Source organism: Ursus maritimus, unplaced genomic scaffold (genome assembly GCF_017311325.1).
Source record: "Ursus maritimus isolate PB19 unplaced genomic scaffold, ASM1731132v1 scaffold_20, whole genome shotgun sequence".
Taxonomy (NCBI): Eukaryota; Metazoa; Chordata; class Mammalia; order Carnivora; family Ursidae; genus Ursus; species Ursus maritimus.
The window spans coordinates 45066701-45087620 of NW_024424453.1; the positions used below are offsets into that span (position 1 = coordinate 45066701).

The 20920-nt window shown below is 43.3% G+C and overlaps 1 protein-coding gene across 1 annotated transcript in view; it reads left to right on the plus strand.

Moving 5' to 3' along the window:
* The window catches only part of TGFBR2 (transforming growth factor beta receptor 2), a 90912-nt gene that overhangs the window by 49851 nt on the left and 20141 nt on the right, over positions 1-20920 (plus strand). Inside the window, exon 4 of the mRNA XM_040636893.1 lies at positions 19681-20480. Coding sequence (XP_040492827.1) covers positions 19681-20480 — 800 coding nt within the window. The remainder of the gene's footprint in view (positions 1-19680; positions 20481-20920) is intronic.

Here is a 20920-nt window from a genome sequence, read left to right on the forward strand (position 1 = left end):
GGGGTCCTGTTCGGGTCTGATCTTAAGGACACGCTGAAGCATATCGAGTAGAGGTCAGCAAACTTCTTTGCCAAAGGACCCGTTAGTAAATATTTTTTGCCTTTGCAGGCCCTAGAGCCTCTCCCTGTCCCAGCTACTCAGCTCTGCCGTGGAAGCAGCCAGAGACGGCGTATAAACAATTGGATGCAGCTGTGTTCCAATAACACTTCATTTACAAAAACAGACTTCAGCCCCTGACGTAGATCGGGCTTTTTGTGTATCCCCCTTCGGTACCAGCTCAGTCGTGCTTCTAGCGAGTACGTGCCTATGGACAACACCCCTGCTTGCCTTGTATCCCACATCGATCTTCTCGTTATCTTCCCTCCACGCCCCTTTCACTTGTCTTCCTTCCCTACCGTACCTATCTCTTGGTTACACGAGATTGTTGTTGTTGTTGTTGTTCAACAGGACGGAACTATCAGTAAATACATCAATTATATGCAGTCAACTTAGACACGAGGACTCTAGAAACCACTTCTGACTCCGGGTTCAGCCCACGTGGTTACACAGAGAAGCCGGCCCTCCAAAGCAGGCTGCCGCCCAGTGTGCGTGCCCTGCTGACGTGCCGGCTACGTGCGGACTCCTGCACTTAGCACGCTCTTGAGCCTGAGAGGCTGAGAGGCGAGAGGCAAGGGCTCCCAGTAGCCACAGAGTTTCATTCCTTCCTCTCTCATTGTAGAATTTCTTTTAAATGAAAACAGCCTCTTTGGTTTGCAGGCCTCGCTCTGGCAGGAAGACAAATGATTTTTTTACAGTATCAGACGCGCGGTTTCCTGTCTATGTTTAACTTGCTAGCAGAACATCTCAGCCAGCTGGTTCCCCCTGGACCTATTGTGACCTTAATCACATGGCCTCACGCCATCCAGCAATCCCACCCTGTGTATCGATCACATGCCTCGCCACACTCTATTGACTCGTATTGGTTTCGGAGTCAGAGACGACCCAGGAGCGTGGCCCCCTTTCTCTTAAATCCCGCTTTGTGTTGGTTCTGTCCCAGCATCCCAGAGCTGGCTTCCTGGGGGCAACGCTTAGCTCTTGCATGGAAGAAATGGGAGGAATAAATGGTGCTTTGGCAGCTCTGGGGCTTCTGGGTGTGCTGCTTTCGAACTGTGCAGTCGCTACCCCAAAATAGCCGGCTCGTCAGCTGTGCGTTTTTGTTTTAGGAGAAACAAACCAGATTGACTTTCCGGTCGAAATGCAGAAGAAAAAAGTTAAGTGTGGAAAGAGGGTTGCGAGGAGTTGTTAGAAGAGGAAGAAAATTATGGATGGAAGTCCCTGGTTTCATTCCTGGGAAGAGAAATCAGTTATTTGAGGTGATGACTCAGGGCTGAAGGGGCCTTGGGTTGTGAATGAGCTAGGTTAGAAAGCATTCTCTAAATCTGTGCATGCGACCCATGTCTGGCCAAGGAAATAACAAAGGTCTTACATGCCAGAGGGCATCGTGACTCAGGCGAGTGAAGCTTAGAACGTAGTTGTAGCGTCTCCAGGCAAACCAACTTGCTTCTGTGGATTCTTTTTTTTTCCTAAGCTCCCCAGTAAGCAAAGATGCTCCGAGGCTACATGTGGTTGCCCGTTGTGACTCTTTCCACGCTGGAACCTCAGTTTAATGTGAATCATGGCAGAGTGGAATCTAGTAAGGGCGCGATCTGTCTGGAATCCCCACCACTGGATGGGAGTGACCAGTTAAACAGTTGGTCTGATAAGGGGGTACGTCTGCAGTCTCTCGTCACGCCCATGACCACCTCCTCGTGTTCTACAAACAACACACGGATGGGTGATGGTAAAAAGGGTCCACGGAGACCCTTTTGCTACTTTATAAGTGTCCCGGTGTCCCACCAGTGGAAAAACACCGGCGAGCTAGCTAACCACCATGAAATTGACTTTCATTTCCGCTCATACTAGACTCCAGAGGCCGTACTTACCACCACTTGGACGTCTGGCTGACATGCTTTTGTAAAACCTTTTCTGATCCTGAAATCACTCCTGCATGGTGCTAATTATGCAAAATGTCAAATTTACCAACCATCATTATACAGTCATTAAGAAGGAACCATTTTGTTTATCTTTTGCTTTAGAGAACAGCATGAAAACCAGTAAGTGGATGGAGGGGAAGGCCACTTTGACTTAATTTAAAGAATAAATTGTTAAATATCCCAGTGTTGAGACCTTATCCTCATAGATCTACAGCTAGATTCTCTTGAGATTGGATTATGGAATGATTTACAGAGGAGTGGGGTCCCTCTGTTGTAACATTTCATTACTTCAAGGACATAATTCAAATTTTTACTTTAAAAAAATACACCTCGTGTTGCCTCATTAGGGTATAGCTAGTTCCAGGGTCAAGAACAATCGATCCTAAAAGTAGGCATTAAAATTCCTTCCATTGCTTCTTTTTTCAGGTCCCATCCTATTCAGAATACCTATTTCTCCCATCCAGCTGAAGTCATTGCTCTCTTCCTGGCTATGCTTTGGAAACACCTGAGAATCTTTAAAAACTACTTATTAACTGGGTCTTAGCCCTGCAGTTTCAGAATTAATTGGTCTGAGGCCTGGTATCAGGATTTAAAAAAAAAAAAAAAAACTCCCCAAGATATTCTAATATGCAGCCAATGTTGGGAACCACTGAACTCAAGACAGTTTGTTCTGCCAAATATTTTTATATTTTTCATCATGTTCCCCGCATAACCTGGAAAAGGATGGTAACAATTAGAGAATGACAACCACCACAGGAAGTAGCTGAAATTCAGCCTCCTAGGTTAGAGGAGAAGAACAACCAAACAAAATAACTTTATTACCACATCCTTGAGGAATAGAGGATTCTTTAATACAGGATGATACTGTGCTGTCCATAACTTATAAGCAGTTACTTCCGAACAAGGCCAAGTGCCTCACTGGGTGGAGGCATCTGAGGCTGTAGAACTGATGAAATTATACATTCAGAGCAGGTGTATGTTAAGCCTCAAAGTGTGATTGAAAGGTTGGATGGCAAATTTGGGGTGTCACTGCTTTGGCAAAGACAAGCGAGGGGAGGTGGTGTGCATAATTATAGGAGGTGAAGATCCTCGGGTAGGAGGATCTGAAACAAGCTATGGTTCACGTGGAAGGCCGGAAGAGAAGTGAGGATGCATTTCAAGTGGCCGAAGGGGAATCAATAGTGGGAATAATTAACATGCTTTTCTAAAGTGGTCTGGTGTCTCTGTTGGAGAAGATACTGAAATACCTTACTATATCTCTGCTTTCAGATTTTGTGAGAGCATGAAGGGCCCCTAGACAGAGTAGAAGATGTCATCCAGACAGGCAGCCCAGAAAAGAATAGAAGACTCAGGGCAGGTAGGGGAGCCTAACAAAACCCAAGCTAAGTGGTCGGGCTGCAACTCTGTCGGTGGAGAAATAGGCATTCGTAAGACATGTAATCATTTCTTGGGCAAAGCCTGGCATGATTTAGGCTCTCTATTAATGTTGGTTGCCCTCCGAAAGCCATAGCAACAAAAGTAGCAAGAATCTCTATCCCAAGGAGGAACATGGAAGATGGTAAGTGCAACAAAGGGAGCGCCTACTACAGCAGAAATAGAATCAGGGTTTTAATTGCCTGGAATGACCAGTGATATGAAACTTAACAGATTCATGGAAAGTCAGGCATGTAGGTGCAGAAGCGTGGCTCATCAAGAGCTGGCTTGGCACATGTTCGTGTGATAAAGCCCCAGGGGTTTACAAGTGAGTTGAGGTCATTTTGAATTCAGGGTGATCTGGCCGAGAGTTTCAGAACAAAACAGAACCAACTGACCAACCAACAATAGTCATCAACTGCACTCATCGGAAGGGGTGGTGAGAGTCCCAATGTAATCTTTGCTACACAGGTTGCATTCCAAGTATTGTGGCGAAACATGGAGAATCTGGAGTAGCAAGAGTGATTTCAGAGAATAGATCACTTTGCACTTAGGAAAGGGAACTGGCTTTTGGTGGGTGTCTGTGATATGCTGGGCAGGCAGACTTTAGAGTCATACATAAATCTTTTGAAGAGCGATTGAAGGAAACAGAGATGTGCAACCCGAAAAAGAAGTGATTTAGGGAAACAGATGAAATGCTCAGCAAGCGTTTAGGAGCTGTCATCCATCCCCTAGAAGAAGAGGCCATTTTGTTGTCTTTCACTTTAGAAAACAGATAAAAACCAGTAAGTAGATGAGCAGGAAGGCCACATTTGATTTAATATAAAGAGTAAATTTGTAAATATCCCAGTGTTTAGACTTTATCCTAATAGATCTATAACTAGATGTATTGGGATTAGATTAGGGGATGATTTACACAGAAGTGTGATCTCTCTGTTGTAACATTTCAACCAGAAGTTTGATCTCAGGGATATTCCAGAAGAGGTTGTCATACCAGACTGGACCACCTGTAAGGTACTTTTGTTGGGGAGGAGGGTAGGAAGGAAATAACATAAGGTGGGCAATGGAATAGAGTGCAAAGGCTGGGGAGTGGCTTAGTTTTGAAATATGTATAATTGCAACAAAGCAATCACAAGGGCAGGAGGGAAGACATCTTCCATCATTTTGGGAAAAATTATCCTCAAAGTCTGTCCAGAATGTCAAACAGTTCTGTCAATATTCTGGAAGCTAAATTCAATCCTATATGCCCAGGGAGCTCCCTGTCCTTCTGTTGTTTAATTAAAATGATTTCTTATTGTTTGCCTGAATTTAGCTGTTTGCTTTTTGTTGAGACGGATGATGAATCGTATCTCATTTTGCACTCCTGCCGCAGTTGGTTTTGTAAATTCTCAGGGACCATTTTCTCATTGACTAGGACTGAATACAATTCTACTAGGGTTTTGCAGACAGGTCCCCTACGAATTTTCTATGTGAGAGGGAATCCTCTCTATGGCAGAGAACCAAGGAACTTGGTCCATGTTTGCTAAAGCCCTGCTTCTCAAACTCGACTGTGTAAATGAAGCAACTTGGGAACTTTGTAAAATGTAGGTTCTGATTCAGGAATTTAGGACAGGGCTGAGATTCTGCATTTCAAATAAGTACCCACGTAATGCCTGCTGAGGTTGTTGGTCTGGGGAACACACCTTGGTTTGTTGGTTTGTTGGGTTTTTTTTATTTCAGTATAGTTGATACACGATGTTACATTAGTTTCAGGCGTACAACTAGGGAGCACACTTTGAGCAGCAGGGTGCCAAGAGATTCTGTCTCTATCATGCCACCAACATTTTTACAGGACCCACGCTCTAGCCATTGAGCTGTGGAGCCTTCTCGCCACCAAAATTTTTAAAAATGCAGAAAATGTTGATAAGATATTAGAAATCCCGAGTTAGGGAGCGTGTGTGTGTGTGTGTGTGTGTGTGTGTGTGTATGTGTAAAATATGGTGGCTTGGTGTGTCTGTATGCGTATGTGGTGGGACAAGATCAAAAGAAAACTGATAAGGATACGGGATATAACAGAATCAAGAGAGACAATTTGTTGTGCTTCTTATGAAAGCCTTTATCTCGCTGCCTGGGGATCCCAGCGCGTCCGTGCCTGAAGAGGGCTGTGGTTCTGTAATACTTGCTTTCCATGTGGAATGAACATACGTGAAACATATTCAGTAAATGTCTAGGAGATATCAGTATCTTTGGTTCACTTTCATCAGTTTCTTTCTTGTAACCGGGTCCAGCTTCATTAGGCATATGGTTCAACTGAGTTATGTCCCTGGAAGGACGACATCCACACCAAAAAGCACGTGCCTCCATTTCCCCAGGAGAGCCAGACGACCTCGTGACTTCCCTAAAGGAGCCTTCTACCTTCTAGTTGCTATTTCACTTCCAACTCTTAAAGTATATGCTATCTTAAACTTATTTCCGACAAGGTAAGATATTGCTTCCCTTTTTCAAGAAAGAGAATCTTGCAGCTCAGATAGTCACGGGAAAAATGGGTTTTCTGAAAGCAGCGTTATCATTGGACATGATACAGAAGAGGCCAAGCAAGGCTGCAATCAAACCACAAACCAGGATTTTTTCTTTCTGGGTGGAAATCTGAAATCTGTGAAATATGTTATTATTGAGAATTATTTTTTGTTAGGGTTTATCCCAAAATAATACAAACATTTCTTGAGTGTTTTCTACCATAGAGAGCTGGACAAATACTTAAGAGCTTGACAAATATCTCTTATAAGCCTGATAAGAGCCCAGTGGGGTTGGTCCTGGGTTGTCTTCATTATGCAGATGAGGAAGGAGAAGGAAGCAAAGCTAGATCTAAAAATCAGGGGCGCCCGGGTGGCTCAGTCGTTAAACGTCTGCCTTTGGCTCAGGGCGTGATCCCAGGGTCCTGGGATCGAGCCCCACATCGGCCTCCCTGCCCCACTGGGAGCCTGCTTCTTCCTCTCCCACCCCCCCCCTCTTGTGTTCCCCTTCTCGCTGGCTGTCTCTCTCTCTGTCAAATAAATAAATAAATAAATAAATAAATAAATAAATAAATAAAATCTTTAAAAATCAGATTCCCAAGTGTTTTAAAAACCAAGTTATACTGCATAAATGTACAGAACATTTTCTGTAAATTTTTTGATCTCAGGGTCTACTTCGTTTTCGGAGCTTCATATTGCCTGGTAAAATGTTACTAGTTTGAATCTAGAGCTAGTGTTTTTTTTTTTTTTTAATTTCCCTGCAAACTGCCAGAAAAGTCAGCTTTTTACTGTGCCTTGCAAAAGTCATGAAACTGGATCTCAGCACAATGTGGTGTCTAGAAATACTACGGTTGGGAGGTAAAGTAGCACGAAAGATACTAGTACCTCACTTAGTCCTGGAAGAATCGAGAAAATTCCCTTCCAAGAGCAGCAGGGACTTCAGGGTTTTAACTGTAGTGGCTGCTGCAGAATATACTGCTAAATAGTTTAAGGGAAGTAAAGAGACCTTAAATCCCAGGCAGCAAACAACACAGCATGGCAAAGAAAGATGACTCTGGGTTATACTGGGAGACTTGGGATAAAAATCCTGCAATAAGCTGTTTCACAAAATCTACTTAGTGTTGATCTGTTTGGAAATGATAGTGTCTACTGAAAATAAGAGTACTTTTAACAACATGAAGTTCTTGGCCTTCCCGATACCTATATCATCGCTTACAAATATATTATTTCATCAGAAAAGAAGCCACATGTCAGTGAATCTGGTTATATAGCAGATGAGGGACATCTGGAGACCAAGAGTCACTGAGACCAGGTGAAAAGACCTTCGCTAGAGGAAGCTGGAGAGTTATAAAATTCCTTATATCGTAATGCGGATTCCTCTGTTTTGTTTCACTAAGCTGGTTAGGATCTCCAATTCATGTTCAGCAGAGATAGCTACGGTTGGCATCCTGTTCCTGTTTTTATTTTATTTTATTTTATTTTATTTTATTTTATTTTATTTTATTTTTAAGATTTTATTTATTTATTCGACAGAGATAGAGACAGCCAGCGAGAGAGGGAACACAAGCAGGGGAGTGGGAGAGGAAGAAGCAGGCTCATAGCCGAGGAGCCTGATGTGGGGCTCGATCCCACAACGCTGGGATCACTCCCTGAGCCGAAGGCAGACGCTTAACCACTGTGCCACCCAGGCGCCCCCTGTTCCTGCTTTTAAAAGAAATGCACATGGGGTACCTGGGTGGCTCACTCGGTTAAGCTTCTGACTCTCGGTTTCAGGTCAGGTCATGATGTCAGAGTTGTGAGATCAAACCCCCATGTCGGGCTCTGTGCTTGGCGTGAAGTCGACTTGAGATTCTCTCTCTGCCTCTACCCCTCCCCCTGCTCTCTCTCCCTCTGGCTCTCAAATAAGTAAATAAATCTTTATAAAAATATGAAATGCCTCTAACATTTCCCCATTAGAATATGGTTTGTTGAAGATCATTGGTGTATATGCCTTATCAAGGTGTTTAGGGCATCATACACTTTCTCTGTGTCCACTGAATAGATCATATAGTTTTTCTCCTAAAATGTATTAATGTGGTAAATGGTAGTGGGTCATTTTGTTTGATTTAGTGCTAAGAGATGCTTTCCTGGTAATGTGGTCCTGCTGTCTTATCTTTGTTTTATGTCCTTTAATGGATTTGGCTACTATTTAGTTAGCATTATTTTTTTTAAATCGCTGTACATAAGTGAGATTGTTCAATAATGTTCTTTTCTCATACTCTCCTTATCTGCTTTTGATTGTACTTATTTTTGATTGTACTTATTTTTGATTGTACTTATTTTCATAGAATGAATTGAGCCATGTTACATTTTTTTTCTATTCTCTGAAAGAGTTTGTGTAAAATTGAAACGACCTGTTCCTTGCAAGTTTGGTAGCTCTCAGCTTCGTCTGGGACTGGTATGGGTTTGGGGCTGTTGCTCAAATGTTTTGGGTTACTTTTTTCCCCACTTTTTTTATTTAAAAGCATTTTAAACGTGTAGAAAAGTCAAAAGGATCGTGCAGGGTACCATTGTATACCCTTTTCCCTTTCTCAATATTTAGCCTGTGTTAACACTTTACCGCACCCTTGCTTCTCTCTGAATACCTGTGTGTGTGTGTGTGTGTGTGTGTGTGTGTGTGCGCACGCACACGCATAGGCACACCTCTGTGTAAATTATGGTCAGTATTCAAATTTCCCCAAAGCTGTGGAGTTACTGTTGTTTAGATTCGGGATCCAGTCAAGCACTACCCACCATATGTGGTTGTTTTGCCTTATCTCTGTGTTTCTTGTTTTTCATGACATTGACTTGGAACAGGCCAGCTCGTGTATTTTATTTTGGATTTGTCTGAGGGTTCCTGCTTTAATGAAATTCTTTTTGCTTATTGTGATGTAATTGACGTATAACGTTACATTAGTTTCAGGCGTACAACATAACGATTCACTGTATGTATATATTGCAAAGTGATCGCTGTAACAAGTCTGTAACATCTGTCACCACACATGCTTACAAACATTTTTTTCTTGCGATGAGAACTTTAAGATTAACTCTCTTAGCAACTTTTAAAGATGCAATACAGGATTTTTAACCCGAGTCACGAGGCTGTACATTATATCCTCCAGACGTATTTTATAACTGGAAGTTTGTACCTTTCAACCCTGTTCACGGATTTCTCCTACCTCTTAACCCCCACTTCTGGCAACCACCAGGCTCCGAATCTATAAGTTTAATTTTTTGTTTTTTGAGATTCCACATATAACTTCCATGATAAAGTATTAGTCTTTCTCTGTGTGACTTATGTCACCTAGCATAATGCACTCAAGGTCCATCCATGTTGTCATAAACGGCAGGATTTCCTTCTTTTAATGGCTGAATAATAATCCTCTTGTGTGTGTATTTATATATTTATATATATATATATACATCATATTTTCTTTGTCCATTCATCCATCGATGGATACTGAGGTTATTTCCATGTCTTGGCTACTGTAAATAATGCTACAATGAACATGGGGGTGCATCTCTTTCTTTGGAAATAGTGATTTCATTTCCTTCAGATTAATTAGATTCAGACTAAACGTTTTTGTAAGGATTCTCCCGGTGTTTTTATTGTAGGCAAGTTTGGGGAGAGGGATTGACAGTTCTGTAAAAATCAAATTCTGAGATGTGTATACAGACATGTTAATACCAAAGACACTAATTTGACAGTAAAAGGCTTAAAAAAGAGAGAGAAAGGGAGAGAAAGAAAAAATTAAGAAATTAGGAAAATGTTTACTCCTTCCATGTCTTTAATATTCATGAGCTTATTCACGTTTCATAGTTTTTCTTGGGTCAGTTTTGGTAAGTTACACATATCTATTTTTAGGACTTTGACCATTGTTGTATAAGTCTTTCAATTTATTAGCAAAGAGCTGGCCATGATCCTTTGACTCTGCTGTGCCTGTAACGATGCCCCCCGTGCCGTTGCTTTAGTGCCTTAACAATCTCGCAGAGGTTTATGTATCGTATGAGTCACACGGCCAACTTGGGGTGTTGTCGATCCCCCTCTTGTGTCTTAGTTTCCTATTTCCCCGATTTCAACTTTTATCTTTACTGTCTCTTTCCTTCTATTTTTCTTTGGCTCTCTAGTCTTGCCCTCTTTCCAGGGCTCTTTCCTCTTCTTTGTCCTCTGTTCTATGTTGAACCCTGTGCTGGCTGAAGGTCCCAATCGCCGCCATAATCATCCCTCTTCATGAAACTCCACGGCGCCGTCTATACCGCTACCTACCGCACAAGGCTCCTCCGCTTTCACCTCAGCTCGCTTCATGTACCTTTTCCCAGTTTCCATTTCTAGGGCATGGAAATAAATAATACCTATCTAGCAGGGTGGCTACCAGAGTTCAAAATGATCCATGCAAAACAGTGTTTGGCATGAAGGAGCTGCTCAGTAAAATGAGCGCTGTGCTTTTTAACGTTATAACGAACAGTAGGACTTGAGACAGGAAGTCCCCCCGCCCCCACCCCCCACCCCAGCCTATCTCTCTTTAGCAGTTTCCTTCTTTGGATCTCTGCCAGTTGCGTATGTATCCTGTTGCTTTAGGTGGTATTGGCGTGTGAAAGCTTGGCGGTTAGACTGTCGCTGCCATCTTCAAGGATCTCTGGGTTGTCGTGCGGTGTTCACGAGTAGACCCACGCACCAAAGCGTGCGGGAACCAACCATCCCTGTCCCTTTCTATTGCTCGGATACATTATCATCTCGCTAAACTTGTGCCCCAGACTCCTTCCTTAAGTGGAAGAATTGCCAAAATGACTTCAAATACTAAAAGTAGGAGCCCATCTCTCAAATTCACCTACGGTGATTTGGCTTTTAATCAAGATGCATTAACTGACCCACCTGTGGTTTTTTTACTGTGTTGGCTTCATTCATTGTCTCTTTTACTGCCTGATTTTTTTTTTTTTTTTGAAACTGTGAATTATATAGGTTCGGTTTGAAGCTCCTTTTAACAACCGGTGTTGGATTTGGGCATAAGAAAGGACTTGGGAGAGGCTGGTAGCAACCTGTTTTCATCATCATTTGCGTGTGTGTGTGTGTGTGTGTGTGTGTGTGTGTGTTACTAGGCAACTTGTTTACTTTTAAATCACTCCAAAGGAGTGTATACCATGAAATCTCCCCTTGAGGCTTTTTGCCAGCTTGTATTTTTTTTTATGGCATACTAACATTTATCTTTGACCTTTGTCTTTAAAAAATATTTATTTATCAAGGCTCTGACATTTGCAAACAGTTCCTTATTTGCAACTCGGTCTGGCCTCTGTATGTGGGGCACATTTTGTTGGAGATTTTCAGAATTACTAAATAGACTTCCGAGTTCATTGCTAGGGAGACAACTTGGTGGCGTGGAAAGAACAAAGGCTTTGGGGTCACTCAAATTTGGGGAAAACAGGCTCCCCTATTTGCCCTTGAGTGATTTATCATAACTCTCAATTTCTCTTCCTTCCTCTCTCTTTCCTTCCCTGCTTCCCTTCCGTCTTTCCCTCCACATTCCAAGGTTTCTTGCAGCAGCATTGGGCCTCGAAAGGACCAATAGTGGTGCTTATATATTCAGACAAGGAAATTAATTTCTTAACCCCTAAGATGGGATGAACATCAAATGAGGTTACATATTTGATACATTTCTGGCACATAGTAGGGGCTCCAAAATACAGTTAGTTTTGTCTCCCCTTTCTTTTTCTCCCAAGAGCATCTGAAATAATATACTTAGCCCAGGAGCAAGGCGTGGCCTCCATAATTATTCTTCTGATTTCTCTCTTTTGGAAAAAAAAAACAAAAAAAACAAACAAAAAAAACCTCTTTTCATTCCAAAATAAAATACAAATACAGAAAAGCACATAAAACAAATGTCCTGCTTAGTGAATAATGCTAACATTCTTGTAACCCCTGCCAGTTCCAAAAAATATAACTTTGCCACATATCCCAGAAGTTGTTGCATGTTCCTCAACTCAATCACAAAACCCTCCTTCCCTCCAGAATTACCACTATTCTTTTATAATTATCACTTCCTGTGTTTTCTTAAATGGCTGTATCATTCAAGTTTGCATCTGTAGGCACTCCCTTAGTCCTACCTATTATTATTATTGTTATTATTTTGGTAACTTGATATACCTACAGTTTGGGTTAATCTACTGCCCTCTCCACTTCCTTTTTCCCCCTTATAGCACGGCTGTGGAAGAACCCCTCTAACCTGTACTACTTTACAGACTGGATTTTGCCAATTGCTTTCATGGTGCAATTCGTTGCATTTCTCTGTCCCCTGTATTGTTTGCAAATTGGCAGCTGGCTCCCGAGGCTTCTTCAGACTCCGTTTAGATCTCTTTGGCAAGTCTATAGGTTGGATTATGCTCCTCCATCGATGATAATGATGTCTGACTATCTCTTGATTTGTGATAGGAGTTGGCATGGATGTTTGCTGCCTAGATTCGTTTAACTAAGTGTTAAAAAAGGACCATCTATTTCTATCAACTCATTTTCATTTGTTAGCTGGAATCATTGCATAAGGAGATCCTTTCTTCAACTCTGCGGTTACCCAGTGCTGTGGTTCTAATGAAAATGGCAGGATGCATGCTTGATGTTTCTCTGCATTTTATATTTTTCTATATAATGAGCTGACATCCTGTTCTCCTCAGAAGTTGATAAATTTGTTTTTTAATTATTCTGATATCATAAGCTTAAGCGTACTTAATGGATCTCAGTGTGTTGCCTTTTTTAAATCTTCATTAAACTTCTCAGTGTCCTATCTTGGCCGGTGAGAATCTCTTCAAGATGGCTCTTGGGTCCTTTTGTCATGACCTTCGTCATCTTTCATCACTTCCTGTTATGTGGTATAACAAAATATTCCAAGCTCATTATTTCCATCCCCAGACCTAGAATTGGCTATTTTGCCAAGAAGCTCTGGTTTCTAATATTGGAAGTGTTCCATTGATGAGATTTTTCCCCCCTCGGTGGGACCAAGAACCATAAACTTTCATAAGCAACTGAGTCTTAGTGAGGCTAAATGACTTGCCTCAGATTTCATGGTAATTAATGACTGATACAGGGATAGGATCTCAGTCTCCTGGTTTCCAGTCTAGGGCTCCTTCCCTCACACCACATCCCAAGTACTCATGTTTACAGTGCCCACATGCTATATGCGGTGACAGGGAGACTGGCGTGTAGGAAGCATGCACTTACCAAGCAGAGGAAAGCCTGCTTGTCCGCGGAATTTGGCCTTTGGAGGAAAGCGGGTCAGCTCTGTACGATTATTCCTCCTCAGACTGATTCATCAAATCGATTCATTCATTCACTCAACAAATTTGACTAGTCTCCTTATTTAGGTGCCAAGCTCTGAGCAATCCGATGGTGAGCAAAAACCTGTCTCTCTAACAACGACAATTCTACTTTGGCTGTGCCAGAGAAAATTGGCAGGGAAATTGATTCTAGGGACAACTTTGATTTCATTTCCTAAGTAAACTAAGTAAACAAGAATATTGTAGAATCCACCAAGGGTCAGTATCTTTCTCTGTAAAACAGGGCTACTAATAGAGCCCGACTTGGTTGTTAGAGAAATAAAGTGAGATGATGCTTCTAAAGTGAATTGCCCACTTCCATAAAGCACATTTTATGTTAGTTATCTTTATTATTGTTGGGATTTCAAAGGAGGGCTTCCCACCATTTTCCATGGCAGACCTCCATTCATGCAGGACAGAAGGGACAGAAGCTCTGACAGAATTCAGAGTTGCCCCTGGGGGACAGAACACATCATGCCAGGAGGATCTGTTATTGGCACAAGCTTCTTCCCTCAGTAACTTCCCAGAGACACAGCCGAATCTCCGAATCTCTGCTCTAGGAAATCCTGGCAGAGACTAGACTTCTAGTGCCTTCCCTCTGTCAGGAGTTCTTCGCTTTTTTTGGGCATGTGCCATGGACTTCTTGCAAGTCTGGTGAACCCCGTGGACCCCTTCTCAAAGGGATGTTTTTAAGTGCATAAAATATAATACTCGGGGTTTCAAAGAAAATTACTGAGACTGAAAAATAATTGTCAAATATTTAACAAATACATTTGTGATACAGTAATACGGCTTCCGTAGTCATGCTTGAAATGACAAGATCTAGCGTCAGATCTAAAATATTGAGATGTCTAAGTGATGAGTATAAATGATATACCAAGACATCTGCCACAAATGTAACATGGCATGAAAATATCTGTGGTTTCTACTGGTGACAAATCATAGCTACAGCTACTAATAGGACATGTTAAATTTTAGCTAATGGTTGGAGAAAATAAACAGATGTGATTTTTGCCCATTTACATTCACAGATCTACTGAGTTCCACCCATGGAGGTCAGGCTAATAACTTTTGCTGTAGAGCTTTACTTTTATGAATCTTAGAGAAACCCTACTCTTCTTTGTAATCCTCTCCTCCCAGAACTTTACAGGTGTGCCTCGCTATCCAAAAGAAGAACTTTCCTGTGAAAGCTTTTTGCAAGCCAAAATGATGTAGAGCAAAGAAGCAATTACCATGAATTTATTTGGAAACATTTTTGAGCATTGCCAGACACCCCCCCCCCCCAATAACCGCTTTTAGCTTTCCTGATACTGGGGACACATCTTGCTAACAGATGCGCAAAATAAATCGAGATGTTCCCAGAGTGCAAAGCGATGGTGGCTGGATGCTGGGACGCAGCTCTCAGGGAAGGAGCTTGGCAGGGCCAGTCTGGCCGCTGGGGCGTGCGCTGCCTCTGTTACAGCTCCCTGCAAAACCCTGACTGCTGTTTTCTCCTCTTGCTTCCTTTCATGGAAGCGACAATCCTCTTTGGCTCTCTTGCCGTTAGCAAAAACATGTACTAAGGTCTTTTGTAAGAGCGAGTGACCTAGTAGAAACTTTTAACAAGTGGAGAATACCTGTGTCTGACTCGATGTGACGGAACAAGGGAGCGCAACGTGAAGGTCAAGTCTTGAGCACTAGTGACCTGACATCTTAGGAAACCGTTGATGTCAAAATTTAGTGGTTCAGCAATTCTGTCTTGAGCCTCCTGTGCTGTAGGCCCTGGGATAGACTCTGACAAAAGAGATTTTAGGGTTCTTCCTCACGTAAAACTTTTCGTCTCAGGCACATATTTGTAGGGTCACTACTCAATAGTGGTTCTTAGTTAGTAACCAACGAGAATGGTCTGCACACCTAGAACATACCCTTTGGGGTGCATTAGCTAAGAATGGCTGGCATCACTTAGTCAATGGCCATAAAATCACCTAGCCTAGGCCCCAGTGAAGGCAACTAATTTAGCAAGTTGGGAGGTTTTATTTATTTATTTATTTATTTAAGATTTTATTTATTTATTTGAAAGAGAGAGAGAGAGAACAAGTAGGCCGAGTGGCAGGCAGAGGGAGAAGCAGGCTCCCGGCTGAGCAGGGAGCCCACTGTGGGGCTCGATCCCAGGACCCTGGGATCATGACTCGAGCTGAAGGCAGACACTTAATGACTGAGCCACCCAGGCGCCCCAAATGGAGAGCTTATATAAAGTCTTTCTTAATTGGCTGTCACCAATGTGAAGTGTAGGGACGACATGGCATGGGATTAAGAGCAGGATGAATGGTCTGTCTCCAATCAGACAATTCATTTCTGTATGATTTGGGGAAATCATTGAATCTGTCCCACCCATCCGCTTCCCTATCTGTGGAATGGGGCCTGTAATCATAGTAATATCGACCTCATAGGGTTTTTCTGTTGAGCAAATACAAATATTATATAAAACTCTGAGCACATAGCCAGGCTCATACTAAGTATTTGATTTCTGAGTTTTTGTGTAATTGGGGTTGTCCAAAAGAAATGCCTCCCATTAGTCTCTGAGTAAGGGAGATGCTAGCTTGTCCATATACCTACAGCTGTTGGTTTTTCTAGCAGCAGCCCAAGGGTTAATATTTCGAGAGGGTGTGGGTGGCTCCTGTTTAGATAAAACCACATCCCAAAGTTCCCTTTTAACCGGGTTTGCTATTGTTAGGGTTTTTCACCACCTCTTTGAAGTTTCAAGATTGACAGCTGTTATTCACTAATTCCCGCCCCCCCAAATTTTTACATGTAGGTTTTCAAAAAGAAATCACAGGAAATTTGAGGGGAAAGTAAAACTTTGGTTTCTGACATTGAACGGGGGGGATTTCTAGAATCTTCTTCACACATAAATTTCAGGGGATTTCTGTGTTTGTGTTTGCCTTAGCCTGAAAAAAAATAGAAGTTAGCTAGGAAGACCCTTTTCATCCATAGCCAGGAATTACAAAATAAAATTATCAGCGATAATTGAACAGTTCATTTGAACGTTTTGCTCTTTTTAACCCATTGAAGACACAGCCAAGTAATTATGCAATTAATATTTTTTATTTTCTGGTAGTGTTGTTGGCATATAATTGAAAAAGAATTTTCACACTGGACCAAAGTGAAGTCTCCCCCCATTCTGCCAATGCCTTAGAGGTTGTTAAAATAACATCTATACAAGAGGGGCCGGCAAACCTTGTCTATGAAGGGCCAGGTAGTAAATATTTTAGGCTTTCTGGGCCTGATATCATCTCTGCTGCATGAACTTCTTCGTTTCTTTCTTTTTCTAAACAACCCTTTAGGGGCGCCTGGGTGGCTCAGTCGTTAAGCGTCTGCCTTCAGCTCAGGGTGTGATCCCGGCGTTCTGGGATCGAGCCCCACAACAGGCTCCTATGCTGGGAGCCTGCTTCTTCCTCTCCCACTCCCCCTGCTTGTGTTCCCTCTCTCGCTGGCTGTCTCTCTCTCTGTGTCAAATAAATAAATAAAATCTTAAAATAAATAAATAAATAAATAAATAAATAAATAAATAAACAACCCTTTAAAACACAGACAAACATTTGTAGCATGTGGGGTGTACAGAATAGTCTCCGGGGCCATGTTTTGCCAATCCAGCTATAGAACATAAAGAACATGAGAGGGCTCTTGTCCCGTGTACGTCATCACCCACTCAGCTTCTGTAACCAACATTTGCCGAATACTGTAGGTACCCCATCCTGAGCTAGGCGCTGGGGATAGCATGGTGATCAATACATGTAGATTTACCCTGTAGATCTCGCTTTCTCTTGGGGGAAACAAGCTATGTGGGGATCAAACTGATTTGTGATTATAAGGCATCTTGTGTGGTTAGACAGGTGGGTGCTCGAAGCAGACACATTCATGAGATACTTCAGATACTAGAAGTGGGGTTAACTGGGAGGGAACCTTGTTTCCTGCTCCGACACCTCCTTCATCTGCCCCTTAACCTTGCTCTCCAGGCTCGAACTTTGCTGAACGATGGGGACAGTCCATACTTGTCCACATGAACTCTTTTGTTTTGCAGTTCCAGTCCCCTCTGTCATTGCCTTGTCCCATTGTCACTTCCACCCCCACTCTGACCACCTGTCCTTTGTCTCATTCACACCTCCCAGCGTGAGCAAGAATTTGGGTTTTCAAGAGTCAGTTACCATCTTGTTTCCTCTTTCCTATTCTTTTTAATGCACTCATAGATCTTTCCCCAAAATAGTGACTATTTTTCTTCTTGGTTGCTGAAACTCAGGTGTTTTGAGTTTTTTAGTGCCAGCAAATAGACGTAAGAGCTAAGGTTTTCATCCAGAAGAGAGAGGCGGTGGAAGTTGGCATTTCCACTTAGAACTGACCTTAGGACCAGGCAGTACGTCGTGTTAAACCTGAATAACCCCTCAAAATAAAAACCCAAACACCCAGACTGACACAGCACGAGCTTCATTTCTCACTGTGCTTTGTTACGTGATGATATCAAGTATGATCTAGGTAATGGGTTCTCCTCAAGAGGTTGTGGCTCTCTCCCTTGCCACCTGCACTATATTCTTATCACTGTATTCTCATCGAACACCTAGAGTAAGTGAAAACTGCCAATTGAACAATTATAGATACTTTCTCTGACATGATGTCCAGGTCCAGGTCATCCACCCCAATTTGTCCTTTCTGTTCCCTTGTGTGGAGCTGGTGGTTTGGGAAAATTGCTCTTCCTCAAATAGATAATTTATTTGTAAGTTTTCACATAACATTCCCTTTTTTCCTCCTTCCATTGACCAACTCAAAGATAGTTCTTGCTGTTATGGTTCTCTGTTTCTTTAAGCTTTTCTACATTTCACCAACGCGTGTAGACTGTAGCACACATTCAGCACCTGTCCCAGATTGCCATATGTTACGATGTATCTGTGTACGTGTCCTAATCCTCTCCTTGGGTTACAACCTCTTTGAGGGCAGGGCCGTACCCATAGTAGGTACCCAGCAGTCTATGTTTAATGATCGAATCTAGCATCTGCTTGTTAATAGGTACCTTTGAGGGAAAATGAATGACGCATGAAAGCAGAAGAATTCTGGCATTCTTGCTCAGTGGAGAAGGGCTAGCCCAAAGCTCTCACTGAACCATAACTGCCTTTCACTGTCTCCTGCCGCTGACTGTGTCCGTCCATGTTTTTCTTCCCAAAAGGAAAACTTTAACCGGAGCCAGCCAAGGCCAGCACGTGAAGCAAAGTTAGACATACACGACGTGACGTGTGGTCAGATAGCTGGGGCTACGGACTCTCCTCCATCACCCCACAGGACCTGATTCAGCGGTTTAAATTAGAAACCTGGCTGCACTGCCTTCTTTGTACTCCTCTCACCCTTGTAGTAATAGTTCCACTGTTGTTAGTAAGATTTCCTGTTCTATGAAACTACAAATCACACACACATTAAAAATGGGTGTTGGGCGCCTGGGTGGCTCAGTCAGTTAAGCGTCTGCTTTCAGCTAAGGTCATGATCCCAGAGTCCCAGGATCAAGTCCCACATCAGGCTCCCTGCTCATTGGAGAGCCTGCTTCTCCCTCTGACCCTCTCCCCTCTCCCCTCTCGTGCTTTCTTTCTCTCGCTCTCTCTCTCAAATAAAAAAATAAAACCTTTGGGGGAAGAAAAAGAGGGATATTGGGTGGATAGGAGGTGACTGACTTCCAAAGAGACCCTTTTGCACAGACTCCTACCCCACCCTCTCCCCACCACTTGCTTAAGGGTGGCCTGGATGTCGGTCAGAACAGGACAAGCTAGACTATAGAAAAGAACAAAGACAATGGTAGAACCGTGACCATCTCTTCATTTTTACCTGATACCATCTACACAAGCGTTTCGGAGGCAGGCACTGTCATTCTTACTTTATTCCCGAAGCCTCCCGTAATGCCTTGGGCTTAGCTAACACTCTGTAAATGCTTTGTCCATTTATTCAACACTTACTGAGGACCTGATGTGTGCTCAGCACTGTTTCCAGTAGTGAAAAAGAAAGACATGGCCCCTGCCAGCATGGAGTTGTCAGTCTGTTGAGGGTGGGGAAAGTAGGGAAAATAGGGAAAGACCCCATAACTGGAGTCATGGTGATTTAATTCAAATTGTGCCAAGTTGTCATGTAGGAAAAATGTAGAGTGTGATGAGAATATATAAAATAAAACACTTCCCCACATTTTCCTTGATCTCCTTTAGAGAGTAATATCGAAGCTGAAGTCTCAGGGATGAATAGGAGACATTGAATAGGTGGCCGGGGCAAGGAATTCTAGACAAGTGCATCCATCCCTGGAATAAAAAGTCACAATTTATTATCCACGAAAACTCTGCAGGTGTTAAAAGCTCTAGATGCCTGAGGTGTGGACCCACTCTCTGACCCCACACACCCACTGATCCCAACTTCTTCTCTCCCTCCTTTTGTTTCCACATCAGAATATGCCACCAACAACCCTGACCTGTTGTTAGTCATATTCCAAGTGACAGGCGTCAGCCTCCTGCCACCACTGGGAATCGCCATAGCCGTCATTGTCACCTTCTACTGCTACCGGGTTCACCGGCAGCAGAAGCTGAGCCCGTCCTGGGAGACCAGCAAGCCGCGGAAGCTCATGGAGTTCAGCGAGCACCTGGCCATCATTCTGGAAGACGACCGCTCCGACATCAGCTCTACCTGCGCCAACAACATCAACCACAACACAGAGCTGCTGCCCATTGAGCTGGACACCCTGGTGGGGAAAGGTCGCTTCGCCGAGGTCTACAAGGCCAAGCTGAAGCAGAACACTTCAGAACAGTTCGAGACCGTGGCGGTCAAGATCTTCCCTTATGAGGAGTACGCCTCCTGGAAGACAGAGAAGGACATCTTCTCAGACATCAACCTGAAGCATGAGAACATCCTGCAGTTCCTGACGGCTGAGGAGCGGAAGACAGAGCTGGGGAAGCAGTATTGGCTGATCACAGCCTTCCACGCCAAGGGCAACCTACAGGAGTACCTCACGCGGCACGTCATCAGCTGGGAGGACCTGCGCAAGCTGGGCAGCTCCCTCGCCCGGGGCATTGCTCACCTGCACAGTGACCATACCCTGTGCGGGAGGCCCAAGATGCCCATCGTGCACAGGGACCTCAAGAGCTCCAATATCCTCGTCAAGAACGACCTGACCTGCTGCCTGTGTGACTTTGGGCTTTCCCTGCGCCTCGACCCGACTCTGTCTGTGGATGACCTGGCCAACAGTGGGCAGGTAAGTTAGACCTGGATCCCCTTACTTGTGGGGGCCCACGCCACCTCTCCACCCATCTCTCATGTCTTTTGTCTCAAACAGCCCTACACTCTGGACACCTGTCGAGGGAATCTAGCCGAAGTCAAGGGTTGCCCCTGGGCATGGCCCACTCTCTCTCACCAGGGTGCTTTTCTAATGAACAACATTTCTCTTCCTGTTGCTGCCAAGACCATCTAATTCAGGACATACAGTCTTCTCCTTGAGTTGGTCTTCATTTCTCTCCCATTTGCAAATTACTTTTCATTAATTCCAACACCATTCGTTGCTTTGTCTCTCTCTTTTTCCTCTCTTATGCTTCTACGCAGGCCTCTTACTCTGAACTAGTGGTGGCTACCTTGTTTCTTTTTACCTTTCTAGAAGGCGATCTCCTTGTAGCCCAAATCCACATCCATTTGCTCACA